General features: G+C 38.8%; 1 protein-coding gene across 1 annotated transcript in view; it reads right to left on the reverse strand.

The window, feature by feature from the left end:
* Positions 1 to 3,830: 3,830 nt before the first annotated feature.
* Positions 3,831 to 22,019, reverse strand: part of Rnf217 (ring finger protein 217) — a 117,563-nt gene continuing 99,374 nt past the window's right edge. Inside the window, exons 4-6 of the mRNA XM_060373534.1 lie at positions 19,497 to 19,698; positions 14,600 to 14,671; positions 3,831 to 13,468 (exon numbers count right to left, since the gene is read on the reverse strand). Coding sequence (XP_060229517.1) covers positions 13,395 to 13,468; positions 14,600 to 14,671; positions 19,497 to 19,698 — 348 coding nt within the window. The 3' untranslated portion in view covers positions 3,831 to 13,394. The remainder of the gene's footprint in view (positions 13,469 to 14,599; positions 14,672 to 19,496; positions 19,699 to 22,019) is intronic.

The raw sequence follows: 22,019 nt of genomic DNA on the forward strand, positions 1-22,019 counted from the left end.
AAAGGCTCATGACTCACACGTTGAGAACCACTGATCTAGATCAGTCAAGATAGGAAGACCCACCTTAGCACCCTTGTCTAGGATGGAATCTTGGACTGAGTGAAAGGAAATAACATACTGAGCATGAGCATTCATGAGTCTAAGCTTCTTGACCGAGGAGGCAACAGACCCGCTGCCCTAAGCTTATGCAATGTCCATGACGGACTGTACTGCAACTATGACCCAAACGACCCATTTTGTCTTTAAGTTGCTTTTGTCAGCTGTTTGATGATAGCAACCAGATAAATCCCTAATGTAGGTGCCTTGCTCTGTAAGGCCAGGATCAGTTCTCGGCTTCACCCTTTCCAAACTATGTGACTGGCAAGTTTTTCAGTGTTTATAAATGCTATAAATAGTGCAACAAAGGTAATTCCAGATCATGAAATAGATAGACAGACAGACAGATAGACAGGTAGATAAATTTAAAAATAACCTTTTGCAGGTGATTGTTGAATATGGTAGAGGGAGTTCTGTTTATGACTGGGATGAGAATATTCCATATCCTAGGGACTGAATAAAATCAACTTGGAATGCATTGCCCAGGTTCCATCCTCCTCCATCTTCACACCTTCGTCTTATCTATTTCATCATCCCTGCTCATCCTGTCTACCCCACTTCAGGAGGGATTTCACTGCCCAGCAGAGAGCGCTGACATTGAACAGCTTTGAACAGCTCCTCTAGTGACCTCAGCTGAAGACAGCTGCCCCATCTGAAAAGCCACATGACCTTCCCAGGAGTAGTAGCTCATACCCAGCTCCTGGTCTGTGTGTAGCCTGAAGTTCCTCTTCCTGTAATGCAGAATGCTTTCTGCCAGGCTTCTCCATTCGCATGACTTTTTGCTGGTGGGCTCACAGAGAGACTTCATTGCATTCTTTCCCAGTCCTGCTTCCCGTATTCTCCCTCAGATGTGGATGCTGGTAACTCTTAGCAATAACCATGCTAAGTGCAAATCTCCATCTCCAAGCGTGCCCTGCAGTGAACTGTGCCCATCCCAAATAATACCAGGCTTTGGTTTGTGCAGCATCGTTCTGGAAGCAGCAATGTGAAAGACTGTCATTCACCAAAGACATAGTGGACAGCTCTTATGGGGCAAGCCACTATCATAGGCACGGAGAATGAAGAGAGAAAAGCAGAGGGCATGTCCACCACCGACTGCATTGCTGTATCACTGACTGAAGGAGAAATGGGAATCTGCACAAAGGGTAAATTGTGAATAGGGAAGTGTTTAAATGTTAAGGTAGGGCCAAGTGACAGGCCAAGGCTAGCTCAGTGAAAGACAGCATGTGAGATGAACTACCAGGTGTCCAGCCTGAGCACCTAGGATCTTTCTGAAAAGAGACAATACTGCTCAGGTATCCTTTGATTACCAATAATAATTATGATGATGATAGTTTTTAAAATCCCAAATACTCTTCAAAATATTTTTGTTCGAAGCCAAGAGAGCCTTGAAACATTTTCCCCCCCTGGGGCCTGTGGAAAAGGGCCTCCTCCCCTTTTCATTGTGAATGTGGCCAGCCAAAGGCTAAAGAGGCTGAGCTCAGCCTCTTCTCTGCCCTACATATCTATGGGCATGGATTTGCCTTTTTTCCTTCTGAGGATCTATCACTATTTGCAGAAGATATATGAAGTCTTATAAAATTTTTTCTTACAGGTGCTCAATAGTTGCTTGTTAATGAATAATGGAGAAAGATGTAGCTATAATTAAGGACACATTTTGGCTATCATATGAAAGATGAGAAAGCAAGGGGAGTAGGGGCTGTCTCTGACCTGGACTCTGTTGCTGGCTTTTCAATCATTTCCCCCTGGCATGACTGCCTTATCAGGCCTCAATGGAAGGGGATGTGCTCAGCCCTGATGTGATTTAAAGTGCTGGGATGAGTTGGTGGGGTGTTACTCTCCTTTTCTGAAGAGAAGGGGAGGGGGTATGGGAGAAAGAGAAAAAGGGAGGGAAGGTAGGACCAAAAAGAGAGAAGGGAGGGGGCTATGATTGGGACGTAAGGCGAATAAAATATAAATATTAATAATAATAATAAATAATAATAATAATAAAAGTAACATGCCCCAAATTACAGTCTGGAAGTGTAACCACTAATGTGTGAATGTACCATCTTCACAAAGCTACCTCAGCTGTGACCTGAGGGCTAAAACCTGCACCACGATAAATTTCTGAAGGATGTAATCATTAACTTTTCAAGAGAAGATTCCTAGAGATCCTTGGTTGAAATATAAATTAATAAATATATGCAGGAGATTAACAGGCAAGAACAAATGGGGATGTCCATAACGAGGTGCCCTACTGATGGATCTTCCAACTCTCAACATACTATACCACACGATAATGACACTTTAAAAATCTGGTGCCAGAATTGGACAAAAATCAGAAAATATGCAGCTTAAAAAACACTATTACATTCCAGGACACAGGCTATCTGTCCAACACTGGTAGAGGCACTTGAATTAGAATTATAGAAGAAACAGAAGTTTACAATTCAAAGTGCTTGTTTAGCTTGGAGCATATGTTTGCAAACATTTGGGGCATGTTGTGTAAATGAAACTCACTTCTCCTGCATTATGTATGTGTGTGTTTTTGGTAACTGTGGCTATCATAAGAAGAAGCCTCTTTTTTGTACTCAGATTTACAGCTAACTAAAACGAGAGGAACTAAATGCAACTGAAAACTCAGTATATATATATCCAGCCTGGCTGTCATTTAAAAGATCAGATGCCATTTTCCATTAGTGAAAAAGCAAATTAAAAAAAAAAACTTTTGGTGAGGCTTAAGCAGAAAGAATACTCTCGTAAATGGGCCCAAAGAGTATAACTTGGCATCAACTTTCGAGGAGGCCACCTGGATGTATGAGGGGGCACAGGTTTTCAGCCTGTGGCCCCCAAACCACTAAGAATGTATGTCAGGATTTGTATTCAAGAACAGTCCCCTCATTCTGCTGACAGCATCAAAGTACAAACAGCTGAAGCACGTGCTATCTGATCTGTCAGGCATTGCTTTTAACAATCCAAAGAAAACAATATAGTAAAAATTTAAAAAGGAGACTAAAACTTACATTTTGGCAGGTGCCATATCAAAGATATCTTTCTCCATATCTGGGACTATGGGTGACTTCTTCTGGAATTTTCCAATTTACTTTTTTTTTTCTCCATTGTTCTTTCAAGTTCTAGTATAATATATATTCAAGATAGGCTTAAAGTGTCCAGATTTCAATGCACAACTGTTAATATATGTATGTATATATTATGAAGTCATTTACTATATTCTTCTAGGTCTCTTCATTCTCCTCTCTTGTCGACAATCCCAGCCCCGAGTACCCACTTTCTGGCCAGTGATTGGTTTTGATCAGTGACTCTACACTATAGTTTTTATTGCGTCTGGCTTAATTTATACAACACCATCTGCAAGATTCAGCCTTCTGCATGGATTTCTCAGCCATTATTTGACTTTTTCATTGTAATTGTTCGTAGTGTTCCATTGTATGAATGCATTACTCTATATTTATCCATTTTGCTGTTCACAGAAATCATGCTCATGGTCTTTGGTTGACAAATGCCCCCTATTCAGGCAACAGGACTAGGAAACAATTGCTAGGGTAGAAGACATTTATATATATGATATATGATGTAATGGTTTCTATTTTCCCCCCTTCATCCAGCTACCTCAGTCAGAAGAATAATCACTACTCCAACAATCCTAAATTAATTTATAGTACATGGGTGTTGATTTTTGCCTCTTAGTTTATTTAGACTCAAAAATCTATTAAGGAAAAAAGACAGGAGTCTCCTCTTTTAAATACTTTTATTAGGCATGGCTAGCTGACGCCGTGTGATATTCTGCACAAATCGTGTAGTAAATAGCAATCCACGGTAATCTACACTGTACACACAGTGACAGTTGGAACCATTTGACTTCCATTAGATTCACCCAGGTAGAGTGTCTTTATATTCTTCCATGAGATCGGATATCAGAATTAATCTTAACCCCCAATTTAAAGCAATCAACTAAAAATAATGACCATTCTTTCAAAGGCTGCAATAAAAGGATATAGGGACATTACTGAGAGCCAGCAACTAGACTCCACATCCATCTCCTCAAAGACGTGTACCTACAGTTTGTGAGCTGGTAGTTGCATTGCTTTTATCAGTCACAACTGAGATAGTACTTATTCAGAAGAAACATGCTACGTATCCTCTAGTGCATAGAATATATATCACCCAAATTTCTTGAGGCAATGGATTTTTAAATTTCAATGCAAAAATCCTCAAACCAAACCAAACAAACCTGTTCATTTCCAGGCCCTTCCAGCAGGTCGTATTTGTTGCCAGGAAGATTCCCTCTTATTTTCTTTGTCAAATATTTATACATTTCCACATGTAGGCCATGTCTTTGTCTTTTCTTCACACCTTATTTAATTTGATCACTTCATCATCATATATATTTATTTTAATTTTTCATATATATATATATGAAACAACAAAACCAGTATCTTGTATAACACAAGACAAAAGGCACGAGCCTAGAAGGGCAGGTAATATACAGAATGGCGCGTAGTTGCTACAGCCTACTGTGAATGAATAATGTGTAAACTGTGACAACCCTCAATTATTTTTACATCAATAAGAAACTTAATGCTAAAATGTTGTCAAAGTCAAGTTGTAGGTAAATGATCACATTAGAAAAGTATCACAGTTATGCTCATTTTTAACGTTGTTTTTAACGTTTTATGGGTCTACCCTAATTAGAGCTGCAGACCAACTCACTGATTCCGATTTATTCAGCGTTCTTTTTCTTGTGGTTTAAAAATAGAAATTAATTCCATTAACTTTGATGTCTGTTAGTTCATATTCATTTTCTTGCCTTAACTTGAAAATAAGCGACACACTTAAGAAAAATACAGCTAATTTGTTAGTCTAGAGACAATATAGGAGATTCAGTAGCAAATGCAGGCGAGGTACATCTATCAAGACACCTGATTAGCATGCTTTAAAGTAGAGGGATCAAAGAGCGCTAACGGAAAATTTATGGCTCTTTTGATAAGAAATGAAGTCACATGAAAGAAATAAGGCACTAATAACACACACAGATGTTACATTATCACATAAGCACCATACGGGAGGTTTAGGTGGCACAGTAGGTTTAGTGCTACTGGATAGTGGAAACAAGGCTGATCTCCCTGGCTTTCTTCACTAATTCTTTCTTTCTTTTCAGTGAGGAGTGTGCCAACGCAACAGTGGTGAGAGCGGAGACTATGTTCCATTCATGGAAGCAAGAGTATAAAGCCTTCATCTGAAAGTTGATCCCTTCAACAATATAAGAAATCAGGTCTTTTTGTTTTTCAACTTTTGTTTTCAACCTTTTAAAACTTTGGTACAATGTTTGTTTGTTTTCTTTCCAATTGCTTTTCAGGGATTAATTAAGATATCAGTGGCATCTGTTTTGTTATTTCTACCTGCCTATTTCCTAAAAATACATCCAAAATGGCTTCTTCCACGTACTTTTATGAAGATCAAAGTTAGCAGTGCAACTACTGAAATGCAGAAACAGTTAAAACATTTAAAAATCAAAGAATATTTTCAACAAGAAAAACATTATGACATATTACCTTGGAATGGACCACAAAGTTTACAGAAAATTTTAAAATGTTCAATAAAAGGAAAGTGACAAGACCTGGTACACATTAAAATGGAAGCAATTCACTTTAAAATAAAGCAAACATTACCCCTTTATTATTGAGACCATACTTAAAATGGAATATAGTCTCACATTTACATAGAAGATGGTAATTATTCCTTAGAACATCAATTTCTGAATATGTAGAAAAATGATGACACAGATAATATAACTGTCTTTAAAGTTTGCAAGAGAAGTAAAGAAAATGTCTTACCAATTTTGCTTCTTAATAAGTGATGAGTTAATGTAATAATATTTGCATGCTACTGTTTGGTTTGTTTGATTTTATTTGTTTGTTTGTTTTTGAGATAGGATCTCGCCCCCTAGAACTCACGATGTAGACCAGGCTGGCCTGGAACTCACAGAGATCTGCCTGCTTTCCCAAAAGTGCTGGGATTAAATATGTGTGCCTGCTGCTGTTTGATTAGATTTTTTTAAGCAGTCAGAAGTACTATTTATTAGCACATGAATAATTGTTTTCACAAGCAACGAGATAGTCAATCTTTTCCCCCTCCTTCTCCACACGCCCACAAGGGGTTAAAAGGGTCTTTATTAGAAAGCAGCAGATGTGTGTCTGCAGAGGGCTGCTGTCCCACAGAACAGGGTTTAAATTAAACTCCTTAACTGTACTGTGTCATGGAAAGCGAGGATGGGAGTAGGATACAAGGGTAATTGGTCACTGCAGGCACATACAGTAGGCTGCCTGGTGCCTGACGGGCACATGAAATATGCCTTCTGCCTTTCACCATAGAGCCAATTTTTAAAGGGCAGGAGAGAGGGAAACAAAAAATATAAAATAAAACCAATACAAGCCTTGCCCGTTCATATACATCAGTGTAGACTGAGGAGGAGATGGAAGCAAATGCAGCCAACCCCAGATCTAAGGGTTCTGTCTGGGCCACGTGCCAAGTGCCCTGCCTGGGTGCCTTTTAATTTTCATAAAAATTTGGAAGAAATTGTTTCTGCTTTGGCAAATGGTGTCTAAATACACATTTATATATACTCAATTACTATTCTGAATTTCATACCAAAATAAGGTTTTTCAACAAGGCTTCTTAAAGTTTTCAAAACACCATCTACAGAAATTTAATTGTAATGAAAATGATCAAGATGTTAGCTATTGAGGAGTTATCATATGCAACTTTAAAAGTGGGCATTAGGAAAAAAAATATCTATTCAGCTGATAAAAAGTAATAATGCCATCTTCAGAAATTCTTTGTAAAGAAACATATAGCATTCTAATTTTCTATAGACTAAAAATTAGATATAAGCATCATATATTTAAATACTAGCTGTCTGAAACTATATTTAGATATGGAGGAAGCAATGCTAATTTAAAAACCTGGTAACTTTCAAGAATTTAACAAGACAATTTTCCTAGCTGGCCATGAGATGGAACTTTGACATTGAAAGGGACTAACAACTACAGCACAGCCTGCCCCCTACGAGGAAAACCTGAAATGGCATCATTTCTACAATCCTGAAGCCATTTAACATCCAAGTGTGACTTTCAACTTTTTTCTTACATAGTAAAACTACATTAAATACATTTTGAGTGTGGCTTATGTATAAATCTGATTAATTAAAAATATTTGACTGTTTTCAAATGGCAAGCAACACCAACAGCTCAGGCTCCAAGATCAACAATAAATGGGACCTCCTGAAACTGAAAAGCTTCCATAAAGAAAGGACACTGTCAACAGAACAAAATGACTACAGCCTGCAGACTGAGAAAAGCAGTTTCTCTAGACTAGGGCCAACCCTGGTTATAGTCCAGGTGATTTGCTTTAGATTATCAAAGTGTCCAATAAAAACCACAGCACATAAGTTGATAGCTGCATCTAATATACAATTGCTACTCAATTTAAATCTACCCCAAGTTCAAGCTACAGGATGTTTTTACTTAAAGACCAATAATTGCAAGTGTGAATTCCTTTAGGTGAAGGATAAAAAGCTTTGGGTCAGATCATATGAATGTGTGTGTGCTTTTGGTCCAGCCGATACGCAGGCACTGCATTGAGCTTCTGACGATCACAGATTTCTCAAGTTTGGCTCTAGAGTATTATCAAACCTCTGGTCCAATTCACAGAGGGCTAGGAAGGGTTCTTCAGCTCCTACCAAGAATCAGGAAAACTGTCCCAGGCACTGTGGATCCAGTTCAGTTAACAATAACAAGGATAAATGACACACACTAGTAGAGTTAGGTCACCAGGCCTGTCAGCCCCGAATTTCATTGCATTACAGTCGAAAGGAGCGAATGCTTAAGACAGTTTTTTCCTCACTTGGCCGAGATGAGGGGGCGGGGGAGAACTGCAGAAGTAAAAAGCAAGATAATTTGGAAAACTAAGAAAAGAAATAGGTATGCGATGTTGAGATACATGGGTATTGCTACACATACACACAAACACATGGAAGAAGACAGTGGTAGCAGATGACCCAGAACTGAAAAACAACAACAAAAATTTTCTCTATTAATGAGTCCACATAATCTAAAATAAACCACTGAATGCCTTTTGGAGAAATAAAAAAAAAAATGACCCTCAAAAGGACACCAGTAAAAAATTCTTCAAGTATTTTTCAAAAAGATAATTTTTGCATTTAAGTCATTATTCTCAAAACAGTCACTTCTTTAGTCCAAGGGAAAAAATAATAATTTCTAATATACACAGTTACATGCTCACACGACTGACAATATGTAGAAGGACATATACGGTCTGTGACATATTAAGGCTTTAGACGACAATAGTCTCACTCTACTATGACTGTGCTTTTGGGTCTGGACAACACCATCTAAATCTGAAGACTCACAAAGTGATGCATAGAAATCCCACGGGGCACACGGCTTTGGAATCAGTCTCAGCTGTACACTCAAAGGAAGAAATACAATGGTGTCCCATCCATTGATTTGCCTCCAAAAAGTAACATTTCACAACCTTAAGTACTCTTTCAAGCCTGGAAGTGGTTTTTGTTTGCTTAGATAACACGGTTTCTGTACAAGTTTTCGTGATATGGTCATTTCAGAGACACATTTTAATATGTGATCTTGGAAGTTAGTGTCCACAACTGTAGGAAAAGTGTATAATTAAGTTATGATTTGAAAGCAAAATGTGCTCCAACTATTTTAATTTATTGTGTTTCTAGTCAAGAAAATTTCTTGTATAGAATTCATGAACTATGAAAATACAGCTAAATACAATTAAAACATTCAGTAGGAATTAGTATTTTAAACAGATTCGAGTGAAATTATCATGTAGCATCATTATTTGCTTTCAGTTCTAAACGTAGCAAAATCATTGCAAAAAAAAAATCCCCAGCTTTCCTAACATTTTAGAAACAGTTCTATATTTGAGTGCTTTATACTCATATTAAAATGCTTTACATAAAGGACTCAGCTTCCGATTCCTCACTAATTTGAAGAATTTAAACATATTTACTGATATGATTCTATTCCTGTCGCTAAAAAAACACACCTGTCACTTTTGCTTCAGCACTTAACTATTTAAATGGCACACACACTAGAAAGTGCATCAGTGTTAAGGCTAACAGTTATAGCAGACATTAACATAGAACAATAGTGCAGACAGACTCCAACCACTGACACGAAAGAACTCACATCAAGGACTGTGTTCAGCTTGTTTATAAAACTAACCTGTAATGTGGCTTGTGGCATAGATTTTCTTAGTTTTGTACTTATATGCCACCTAGTATTACTTAGGCCACTAACTTTGTTATCATCTTGACAGGCATCATAAAAAAAATCTGATGTTAAAACAGTTTCATTGTGGTAGGGGAGATGTGTTGGCAGATGCACTGAAATCTGAGAAAGGCCAGAGACACTGAGGCTACACAGACCAGAGTAGGCCTCTCTCCCACCTGCCTCCCCTCTTCTCTGAGGGTGACAGAGGTGTGGACAAAAACGTGGTTGCAACTAACATAGGGACAGACAGAATAACTGCAAAGGTGTAGAGTATTATGGGAACACAGAGACATGTACCTGGGCAGTGAAATTAAAAGATACAGTCCTAAGTAGGGCCCTGATACTTGAGATGGTGCCACAGGGTTGGGCATTTCCCGAGAGGTTGTACAGAATCTTGATCCCACAGCACAGAGAGACAGATGCTATGTTGTAAATTGTCTCTTGTTTAACTCATCTCTGTTTTCCCACCTGTTCTTGTACTATTAAGTGGCTACGTGCTGGACCATAAAGGTGGGAAGAGGATGCAGCTAGCGTTATGGCATTTGACCCCTTTCTTTTTCCTACCTCTCATAAATGGCATAAATGAGGGTTTTAGACAGCGAGACAGATACCATTCATTCCCTCAGTACTAAAGTGAAAAAGAAGAAATCCAAGAACTGATTAATCTTTTTCACACTGTGAAAAAGACAACTTATCACATTTTTGCTTCACTGGGAACAGACTAATATTCTCTTTTAAATTTCAGCAAGATATTTGGCTAATCTTTCAAAGAGGAAGTCTTGAAAGATGCTCTGCTTTAAAATTAGGCATTCTCTACACTGCTCGAAAATAGGATCTTGAATACATTATGCCCACGGTCACATCTGTTGGCTATGTCTTAAAATATTTATTACAAATATTTTTGTAAAAATAAATTTCAAAATCCCATGGAAATGGTTGTATTGGTGACAAAAATACGGATGCATAAGATGCTCTGTGTGTGATCAGTGAAAACTATCTTGTTTCCCATTCAACAGATGACCAAATCAGTTAAAACACAGCTCCTCAGTGGATTAGACTGTGACTTTCAAATGGGTATAAACACTTGTGGAAAGGTATTTTTCTAATCCTTCAAAACATGAAAAAGAGACACAGCAAAGGATGTCATTCAATTAGTAGAAAACTGACATGCAGGGGTGCATGCGTGCACACACACAGACACACACTTATTTGTACATTTGAAGGAAGCATCTCAGACCACTGAGAGTCAACCCTAGGGAAACAAGGGGTAGATACGCAGAGGACCTTGTACTTTATAGCTCTACATGGTCTGAGTTTCTACAATGTTGACAGATAAAGACGAGACCTGATAAAAAGACACTTAACATGTATACTTCATTTCGTAAAGGAGTTTTCAGAATTTATTCTAAACGTTACTACTGTTCTACCTTCAAAGTTGGCACTTACATAGAAACTTTTTTTGCTATTTTTTTTAACTCTTTTAAAGATTTTTGAGACTTACTAAAATAGTCACAAGTAATTACTTTTAAGTTACTACCACGGAAAGGACACACATGTGTGTATGTGGTTGTGTGTTCCTTAAGAAGGGAAAAATGCACACATTTATTTTACAAATCTATGCACTTACAAATGAGATGCCCGTGCAAGCACAGTGTGTACTCTCCCACCCTCTGATGAAACAGCCTTTCCTGATAACAAATACCAATTTGTAAATCACATATTGGAATTTTTTTTTCAAATCATATATAAAAATATCTGTAAAAGATAAGCTATCTAAAGAATAGAATAAAAATCCCTGAGTTGGCCAAAGCCAGCAGGCACAAAAACCCAAGAATATAGACACTCTCAGACCCACAAGTCTCTGTTCACCCAGTAATGTGTATGAACATGACATGTTTACTAATGACATACAGACAGATTCATGGGGCATACTCAGATCCATCCCACCCACAGCTGGCCAAACCGATGGCCGAGTCCAGGAAAAACGAGTTTCTAAAAATTAAGCACTTTTAACAACAGAGACGTGTATTTGGGCTAGAAGTTCTCAGTCTTTTGGTCTAAGACTAGCACATCTAAGGCGGACAGTAAACGCTTGGCAAATGTACGGCTGAAGGCACGGGAAGATGAGTCTGTGACGCCAGAGACCACTGCGCCTTACCTCACACCACAGTCTAGAAACAGGTACTCCACCAGTGCCATGCACTCCTCCCGCCAGAAACTCACCACTGAGCAGGAAGCTGTCCAGCTCCTCTCTATTGTTCTCAAGACTATGAGCATGCTAGCTTAGACATGGACCATCCTTCACAGGCATGAACTTTTGCAGCGAAACACAAGGGTACAAAGTTCTTACACTCTGGCATCCGACACCATGAAACAGCCATATAAGCGTGAGTGTTATCATACGGTCTACTTCAAGTCAAACACAAATTTACTACAAGTAGCTGACTTTGAGAATGTAGAAATGAGTTGAAGCCTTAGGCTTCATGACATCTCTTCTTTGTCTTGATAAAATTTATGATAGAAGCAAGGAAATGGAGCTCTTTGCTTAAATTCCATTATCTTATTCTCAAAGACTTCTCATCTCAGAAGAACTTCTTCAAAATATTTTCTACATTTGTTTTCTTCTCCAAAGCAGTTTATGTTTTGATGAAACTATGTACATAAAAAGCTGTTTTCAAGTTATCTTTCTATAAGGAGATACCAGCAAACTATGCATCTGAGTAGTAAACATAGGCAAAAATCCTTCAAAACTAGTATTTATTTTTGTAAAAAACTTGAGGACAAATTAAAAAAATAAAGAGGGAAGAAGTAGAGCATTAAATAATTTTTTAAAACTTAACCTAAAGCAGAATTAATTAGGATTCTAAAGTGGTAATTAAATAATGAGCAGAATGGAAATTAAATTAAAAGTTTAAACAGTTTTCTTCAAAGAAAAAAAAAAAAAAGAAATAATCCCAGGAAGGCTTTATTGGCAGGATAAAGTATTAATGTCAAAATCCAAGGGATCTGAAAAGATCATGTTGGAAACTTGGGACTTTCTAAAACCATCCTTTCAGTTTACAAAGTTTGGTGCATCTCGGAGTGACACTGCATACATCTCATGCCGGTGTGTGTGTGTGTGTGTGTGTGTGTGTGTGTGTGTGTGTGTGTGAGTGGGTGTATGTGTGTGTCCACAGAAAGAGCAAGAAATGGACAGGGATACCATGGACACAACCTGTTGTTGATATTGGCTTTAATTCAGTACATTACCAAGTTAGGCCCACAAAAATAACCATCATGGCTGAATGGTTCTATGAAAATAGACATGGAACTAGACAAGCACACGGCTGTGGAGCCTGATTTAACACGTGTTTATATACACACATACACATCCTTACACATACGCACCAGTAACTCCTGGTTCTTCTCATTAATTTAGTTTCATTAATTCCCTTCTGGGTGCTGAGATTTTTTTTAAAGCAAGTACAGTGTCCAAAGAGCAAAAGAATGATACCATTTGGGCTACAGACAACAACAGGTGCATTTGGTGAACTCTGATTTATCTTCTGAAAAATGGCTTTGTCTGCTGAGACAGACAGGACCTCAGCTTTGCATACCATGCCTCACATTCAGCCTGGAGAGAAGCACAGAGTTCAGACAATCCAAATAAACTCCTGTGAGGTGTCCTCAAAACACAGCTGAGGATACCCTGTTCTCGAAGGATTTTCTTCCACGAACCACGAAGGTAAGAGTTAAGATATAAACGTCTCTAATTAACGAAAGTGACCATTTTTTAAAAGCAGCAATTTGTTTAAGGAAAGGACAGGACACCATGTTGGGAGTGCACCGTAGCTAGAGAGGCACTGTGGCCTGCAGAGAACCACAGGAGACAAGATGGCGGAAGTTTCTCTAGGTGTTAAGGGTCCGACGCATAGACGGTGGAGCATCCCGCACGGCTCCTCCTGGTACCGGCTGACATCATGTGAAATCCTCTGTGGATTACCAGTGCATACCTGTCCGTGATCGCTTTCTCTGTTTTTTACAAAGGCAATATATAGGAAATACAAATAAACCTAGGGATGAAAAAAAAAAGGCAATTAGGAAGGAAAGTGCTGAGGTATAATGTATAATAATGAGGTGCATGTATAATACACACACACACACATGCATATATATAATGTATGTGTGTATATGTATATGTGTGTATATGTATGTATATATATATTTGAAATTTCCCAATTTTACTAATATGCAATCTACTTACAATAGTCATTATTAATAATTCACAAACACTACAGGATATGTTTTTTTTTTCACAAGACTTCATTCTTCCCCATAACACGCTGTCCCCGTAACACACTGTCCAATTTATCACCCTCAGTCATACAAGTTCTAATAAAACACAATGTTTTCTAGCAAACCATTTAGCTTAATGCCAATGGCTTTATTTTTAAGGTCCTATAATTTGTACACTGCGATATTCATTTCATTGTTGGTCAGTATAACATCTTAAGAACATATATGTGGTTCCCAGTTGTAACAATTTTGAGATCTTAGTAAGACTAGATTCTCTCTACTTGCGAGTACAGATAATAACATCTGTTTTATAAAGTCCCGACTGACTATAACGACTTGAATGTGAGATACTTTGCAATTCTATCTGTCCCATACATTCACCGATAAAAGAGAAGTTTACACGTAGAAAATCATTTAATTCAGCAAAAGCATCCCATTATTTCAGGGAATAATGACCAAAATAGCTTTATCGAGAATGTTTAAGTTGAAATTTCTGAAGCAATGGTTCTTAACGTGTGTCCCGTAGGCTAACAGCATTGGCAGCATCTGGGACTTTTTTGAGACATAAACATAGGCTCAGCCACAACACTGGGCTAGAAACTGATGGTAGGGTCTTGCAATGTGTGTTTTCATCAGCTCTCCAGGCTAGGCTGTATCATACTAAGTCAGAGAACTACCCCTTTAATATATCTGTTCATATGTTTAATATACCTGTCTATATGTTCATATGTAAGAAGCATGTTCCTCTGCCTTATACACCCTGTGCTGCACAGCTGTTTGAAGTGAGGCACAGAGCAGAAGCCACACCCACTGACTGACTCGCACCATTACATACGCCATTACATATACACTAATACTGTCCTACTGCCATGGGAGAATTCTAATCTCAGACATGTCACGTTTCTTACCGATTACAACTGCTATGGCCCCTAGTGCCAATCCCAAAACCAGGATGAGAGGCGCAATGAAGAGCTTTCCGGCTGAAAAACAAAGGCAAAGAATTTAAAGGCTCTCAGGGCTGAGTTACCAAGGAATCACAATAATCCAACAACAATTACAATGAAGGGCGTAAGAAGAACTGATACATACATGTAATCCATCACCAGAGTTTAAGTATGCAGTGCTTAAGCTCTGGAAATATGCCAAACACCCACAAGTCATTTATTCTTTATAACAAAAAGATGATAATTCTTTACACTGGCCTGCTTTGTTTTCTTTGTGCTTTCCCTTTAGATTTCTTCTGCTTTCAATGTTCAAATGTTGGAAGATTAAGAATGCAGTAATGTACTTTAGCATGCAGTGGACAATCTACTGAGCTCACGGAGTTGGAGAGCTGGTAGCGACCACAGGGAGTGTCTGACCCAGCCAATGTCTAAGAAAAATACTTTATTCACTCGCTAGGTAAAGAAGGAAATCGTATGACCATCTAATGGACTGAACTCCAAATGAGATCCTCAAGACAACTGGTGGAGAAAGTTGCCACTGAATAAATGATGTGCTGGAAGTTATTCAAGTGACTCATTGAAACAAAGTTCAAGAGGAAATGCTGTAAGAAGGCTCAGTGCTGGCAGGGATGTCACAGTTGGCAGCCCCAGTGGCTTCTCTTCTGAAGGAACACTTGACGTGTGATAATAATCACTATTGTCACATGTAACTGCAGCCCAGAAGCCACCAGTGGAATCCCCAGGACTTTGGAAGACTGACATAGACAAAAAAAAGAAAAAAGAAAAAAAAAAAAAAAGCAGTACAGTCACTCACGTTCTTGTCACTGTGCTGCAACTTTTGGACATCTGGCATAACTCTGCAAACTGAATGCCACAGAGTGTGAAAGAAACAAAAGCTGCAGTGGGCACACGGCTAGTTAAGAATCACAGAGCAATACCATTCTTAACTTACGAGCAGTGACCAAGGATAGTAACTGCACAAGAGAAGATAAACAACTCAGCCATTTGTTGGGAGTTTTGAAGAAAAAACAAAAAAAAAAAAAACTTTTTAACTCATAGAAAATAGTTTTTGTAATTAATGGTTAGGTATGGAAAAACAGTTTTAAATATAAAATTTAACAACATAGTTTAATATTTATTAAATTTAGACATGAATCTTCGTCATTTTGACATGCTGCCTGGTTATGAGTTTTCTCTTGCTTTACACCAATGACAAACTCAGCTGAGCAATCCTAAATCTCACGGAACAGCTGCTTGTGCACCCGCAGAGCTGGGGTGAAGAGTCTAGAACGCAGGATCGAGGTTTACATACTTTCAGAGTCTGCTTTGCTTTCCGCTGCCGCTGCACACGGCTCGGTTTCTTTAGTTATATTTCCTCTTAAAATAACCCAGCAAGACATTTTCGTCAGAGCAACAGAACACAACTGTTATTAACAGCACTGACTTTCCCAAACATCACTGAATTCAAGGAGGAATAAACTTGACGGTGTAGGACTACTTCTTACTTTCACTGGAGTCAGTATGCTTTTTCTTATTCCAATAGCAATTCTCTTAAAACATCATTTTCAATAGTTAAATGTTTTTTTTCACATCCATAAATTTTATCTTGTTTAAATATCTCTAATTTAAATTTTCATTTAGTTTTGTGCTATTACAATAAAACACTGATTGTCTATCTAGGTGTATTGTTTTGTTGGTTTACTCTTTTAAGATAGGGTCTTTAGGTTCAATCCCCATGCCTTGACCACCCCAGTGCAAGCTTCACTATGCTCGGGTTGATTTACAGTTTTAAAATGTCCACATGACCGTATTAATTTCCTCTTTCACTCCCCTACCCTCTCTTTTAAAACATCTGATGGTACAGCCCAGGCAGGTCTTGAACTCAGGATCCTCCTGCTTCGGCTTCCAAAGCATTCTGGACTTCTCCGTATGCGCTATCACACCATGATAGTTTCATATTTTTGAAAAGAATTGTTGAAAAATTTCAATGCATTCTGTAGACCACAAAAGTTCAACACTGAATATTAATGACAACTGCATACTAATCAGTAGTTCAAATTTTATAATTTAAAGTTTTCTGACAGTGAATATTTTTAATGTGAACTCTTTAATTCTGCTTTCAGCTTTTTACTTTTTTTTTTTTTTTGAAATAGAGTCTTGCTACACAGCTCAAGCTGGCCTCTAATTCACTACATAGCCCAATGGCCTCCAAACTCGTGGTCATCTTGCCTCCAACTCCACTGAGCTGGGATTACGGTGGGTATCAGCATGCCTGCTATTTATTTATTTATTTTTTATATGCACGGGTGCTTTGCTTGCATGGATGTCTGTGCACCATGTATGTGCAATGCCCGTGGAGATCAGCAGAGGGCATGGGATCCTCTAGAACTGGAGTTACAGACACTTCTAGGCGAACTCAGGTATGTGGCTGCTGTGAACCCAGAGCCTCTCTCTGCACGAGCTTTTAAATGCTGAGCCCATCTCTCTAGACCCTCTGTTTCTTTTATTTAAACTGACTATGTTTCAAATGAATTTTGAAGGAGACTCCATTGCTCTTGTTCATACAAATTGTTTGCTATGATTTAAAGCATTAAATTTTAGAGGCCCACAGGATAGTTGAGGTGGTAAAGACGCCTACTGCCATGCCTATCAAGCTGAATTTGAAACCCACAATCCCCCCGAAGAGAGAACTGCCTTCCACAAGCTCTGATGCCCACAGGCATGCTGTGGCAAAAACACTGAATGGCAACAAACGCATATACAGAGTAAATATATACATGTCATTAAACATTTTGGAAACCGGTTCAAAGTACCACTCCTCAAAAAATGCGCTTGTTTCCTAGATGGTGCTCATCATCCTGCTCCTGGGACTGCAGCTACCTGTGGATGCAGGGAACGAAGACGGAGTTCTCCACCCTCCGCTGTGATGGGCACGCAGGCTCTTGTTCTCTGTCTCTGGCCAAGGGTACTTCAAGGCACTAACAGGCATGGTGGTAGATGTGAGGGCTGAGATGCAATCCAGATCCCCTCTCAAATGGCAGGAATAGTCCATTTTCCTGCTGTAGTTGGGTAAGGGAGGTGGGGACCCCTCCAATGTGGTGTGGTGTCTAGGTTTTGTCAAGCTGACAACTGAGCTAACCATCATAACCAATTAGATAGCTGTGCTTGGAGGTTGGAAAACATGTGGGAGGGAAACTAAGCCAGCTGCTCCTTATAATGTCAGGTTTATCTTGGCTTAATGGTATGTACACGTGTGCTGTACATGCACACATCTGAATACAAGATAGGCCACATGTGTTCACACACACACACACACACACACACACACACACACACACAAAGAATAAGACAGAGATACAACCAAAGTGCTGTTAGACAAATTAGGCAGAGGATAACTTTTGTCAGTAAGGAGGCCCAGACAGAAAAAAGTAATTAAAAAAAAAAAAGAAAAGAAAAAAGGACCAGTCAAAGCAAAGACCATCCAGGATAAAGGATGGAAGAAACTTCTACACAGAAGCCAAGATGGCACTGGAACAGGAAAGAAGGGAGACCAGGAGAAATGAGAGCTTTGTGTCTGAGCTTGTTCTCCATATATAGAGTTACAGATGGTCACAGCTTTGTTTGCTTTTGCAATTTTCCCTCCTGACTCTTACAAATACTCGTTACATTTCTTAGCTATCCTCAAAGTCCACAGAAACAGCAAGTAAATCCTGGTTTTATAATTGTAATTTTTACCTTAGAAGCAAATAAAGGTATAGAAAATACTGAAAATTATTAAAACCAATTGGCTATTGTATGGTATTGATTCTGTAAAAAGTGTGTTTAATTAAAATTTAGTTGGGGTATATATTTTTTTTTTTACAGTGACCACAGTTTCAGAAAGGGGCGACACTAGTTTCTACATATTGAAGTATACTTAAGAAATAAAGAGAGTTTTCAACACAGATCTATTATAACTACCATCTTTTCTCAAATCAGCCATAATGATTCCAGACAGAGGGGTGAGTCACAACAGCGAAACTGCTGAGGAGAGCCACAAAGACATTCTTAGAACTAGACAAAACAGGTGGGAGAGAAGGAAAATGTTTCAATGTTTAAAGACTGCTGGGTGCGCAAGAGAAAACCCGTGAGAGGAAGAAGCGCTGAAGCAGCACACGATAGAAAGAGGAAGAAATTTCGGTGGACACATCGCCCAGGGGTTGGCACTAGGGCAAGAAATCAGCTGAGGCCATGAGAACTGCACAGGCTAAGGCAGGACATGGGGCCAGGTGTCTGTTTCTGCCTGCATTTTGTATGTGTGGGAGCACAGGGCCACGGGTTTGATGAAGAGGGGGCTAAAAGAATTCACAAAGCAGCTGGGGAGCTAAACTTGGGCTTATACGTAATTAGGAGTTTTGAGACTCGTTCCATCATCCAGGTAGCTGTTCATACACACCAAGACTATTTCTACAGACGTTCTACACCTCTGTTACAGGGCTCTGGGGTGTGAGTATGTTTTTCTTTTTTTAATCACTGTCCCCTGTTTCATGCTGTACTGTACTCATTTAATGAATCAATAGAGCACGCTTGTGTTTTGATACCTGGTAATGTCCATATAAAAATAAATATGACACTCTTCTTGTCACAAGTGGCTTGCCCTCAGGGTTTCAGCAGTGCTGATCATGGAAGAGTGTCATATTAACAATCTTACCTTTCCAACTTTGATCACAAAAGGAATGACTCTCTTCCTATAGTTTGGAAAAGGCCTTACTGGAATCCCTGGCACACAGCAAGCCCTCAGGGTTCTCACACCTGGACCCTTCTATCGCCACTCCTTGGATCCTAAGGAAGTTACCCAACAGAAAGTGTGTGTGCTACTCACCACAAACTGACCCTCGAACTAATCTTCTTAAATGAGGTCTCTCTGGGAGGTAGCGATATTTGCATCCAAATATACTGAGGTTTGATGTGTGGTCTCCAAAAAAACGGAGCTGGCGATATCTCTCTCCACATCGATAACAAAAATTAGTGTTACACTGTGAACAAGTCATATGGTCACACCCTTCTGTTCTCTGGATATGTATCTGGATAAAGAGACGAATAGAAGAAAATGCAATTAATGTCTTTAAAAAGCAAAATATGTCAAATATTACAGAATCCGTTTTATCAATAATTAAGTCTTATGTAGCATTTCTGAAGTGAAGTTTTCAATTTGTTCATAATCACATTTTCATCTAAAAGATTTCAAGTACTAAATGTACCATTACAAGCTTGTAATGCACTTTGGGACTTGCACGCTGGTGAACATTTTAATGTAGTCAGGAACTTTACAACTAACACAAGAGTCAAACCTGGCAGAGGTTGTTGTTTGACTCTTAGCAGTTAAGTTGTGGCCAGTCACAACTTTACGAGTTTTCACCTGTCACTCTACTCTTTTCCTCCTTTGTAGTCAAGGACACATGAGCATTCATGTTTCAGGCTCCCTACTAAAGCGTGATTTGGGCAATAAAACCGAAGCTGGTGATGGCTGCTACTCGCCACTTCGTCCTTTTACAGTGATATGGTTTTCTCTTTGTATATGCTGGGCCAACAGCAGCGGGTCCGGACTTTGTGCAGCCCATCAATTATCTGAGAGTCCCTCTTTAAGGACAAATGTAAATAAAACCTGGGTACAAGGCCTCCTAGTAACTCAGCCCCTGGTCAAGTGACCTCCCTTATTGGGCCTATTTGTCAATAATTATGGGCTCATAGCTACGCAGCCTGCAGATGGCACTAAGAAATAACTCAGACCAGGCTGGGAATATGTACACAGCCCAGAGCCAATCCACACCACCTCATAAACTGAGTATGGTGGCCCATGCCTGTAATGCCAGCACTCAGGGGGCTACAAGGCAGGGAAATCCGAAGTTCAAAGCCTTTCTCCGCCACACAAAGAGCATTCAAGCCTAACTTGGCCTACATGTCTAAAAAAAAAATCCAAAAAAACAAAACAAAACAATAACATGTAAGATGGGCCACAGCACTCAGACTGCCAAGGCACCAGGAAAAAAAAACATGGTTGAAATAATCTTCTAAGCATTCAACATCTACTGTCAGCTTTTGGACTCTGTGCTGCATTTACAAGGAGATGACAGCTAATGGTTTCTGTGAGAGCACAGCACTGCCATGGGTAACCTACAAAAGAGAACTAAATGTCTTCAGGACCCGCTGTGCATGGAGCGCGGCAGGAAGACTGCTACTTTCAAGTCTTGTAACCGCATCGTGGGACCATGGTTCTTATTCTTAACCCGAGTTCTGAGAACAATTTCGACTACGGAACTCTGGGGAAGTGAGGCCTAGCTGGAAGATGTACAGCATTGTGAGAGGTCTTTAAAGGTTACAGCCCAGGCCTTGATTCTGGTCCTGGTCTCTGCTTCCTGGTATGTCAGGGTTTGAACTGCCTTGGCGTCAGATTCCTGCTGCCAAGGATGTAACCTCTCTGCCATGCCTTCCAACTACAACAGACTGAACTCCTCTACAAGCATGAATCAAAACAAATTCTTCAAGTTTCTGTGAGCTGTTTTGATCTCAGGCATGCAAAGGTAATGAATATAATTATATAAACATATTTTATTATTTTATAACTCTAGAAATAAAGTGACACAATGCAGATTCAGAAGGCATTCAGAGCTAATATTTGCTAAGCAACTTGGAATTCTGCACTCTGAACAACCAAGGTGTACTAAGTCCAACATGCTAAGCAAAATCCTGGAAAAAATACATTGAAATGCTACAGTTTGATAACAGTATTTTTATTTTAAAAACATAAAACTTTAAAACACAGGTTATTATTATGTTTATATTAGATGTAATTAAAACTTTTTGCTATAGTTTCAAGCCATTCGTCATTTTAGTTCTCCTAGAGCAAACTAAGCACTCACATGGCTACAGTTTAGCATCAAAGCCCGTTGGATTAAACTGACAGCTCGTATGGCACAAGTGCCCCATGATTTATTACTACTCAGTTTCTCCTCTTTATCTGTAATAGATAAGCGAGCTGTTTCAGGAATTCAATATTTATATACAGTGTTACCTCTCGGACACTTAGAAGTCATGAGACAAAAAGGTTGATACCAGCTACCATAGGAGTTTTCTGTTAAGTGACCCATTGTAGTAGACAGAAATGAGAAACAAGCCACTTTTGTGCCTATGAGATAAAGAACTAATTATTTTCTTTAACATTTCGTAACAAAAGTAATATAAAATTAAATAATGTCATACATAAAAATAAAACAGTACCAATCTTCCTGAGGATACCGACATTTAATTCAATAAAATACTCACAGAATACCTAAAAAATAAAAGTAAAACTTAGTTGTTTTTTAATTTTTTGTAATGAGTGCTTTATCTGCATGTACACCTGCAT

Source organism: Meriones unguiculatus, chromosome 20 (assembly GCF_030254825.1).
Source record: "Meriones unguiculatus strain TT.TT164.6M chromosome 20, Bangor_MerUng_6.1, whole genome shotgun sequence".
In the NCBI taxonomy this organism is placed as follows: domain Eukaryota; kingdom Metazoa; phylum Chordata; class Mammalia; order Rodentia; family Muridae; genus Meriones; species Meriones unguiculatus.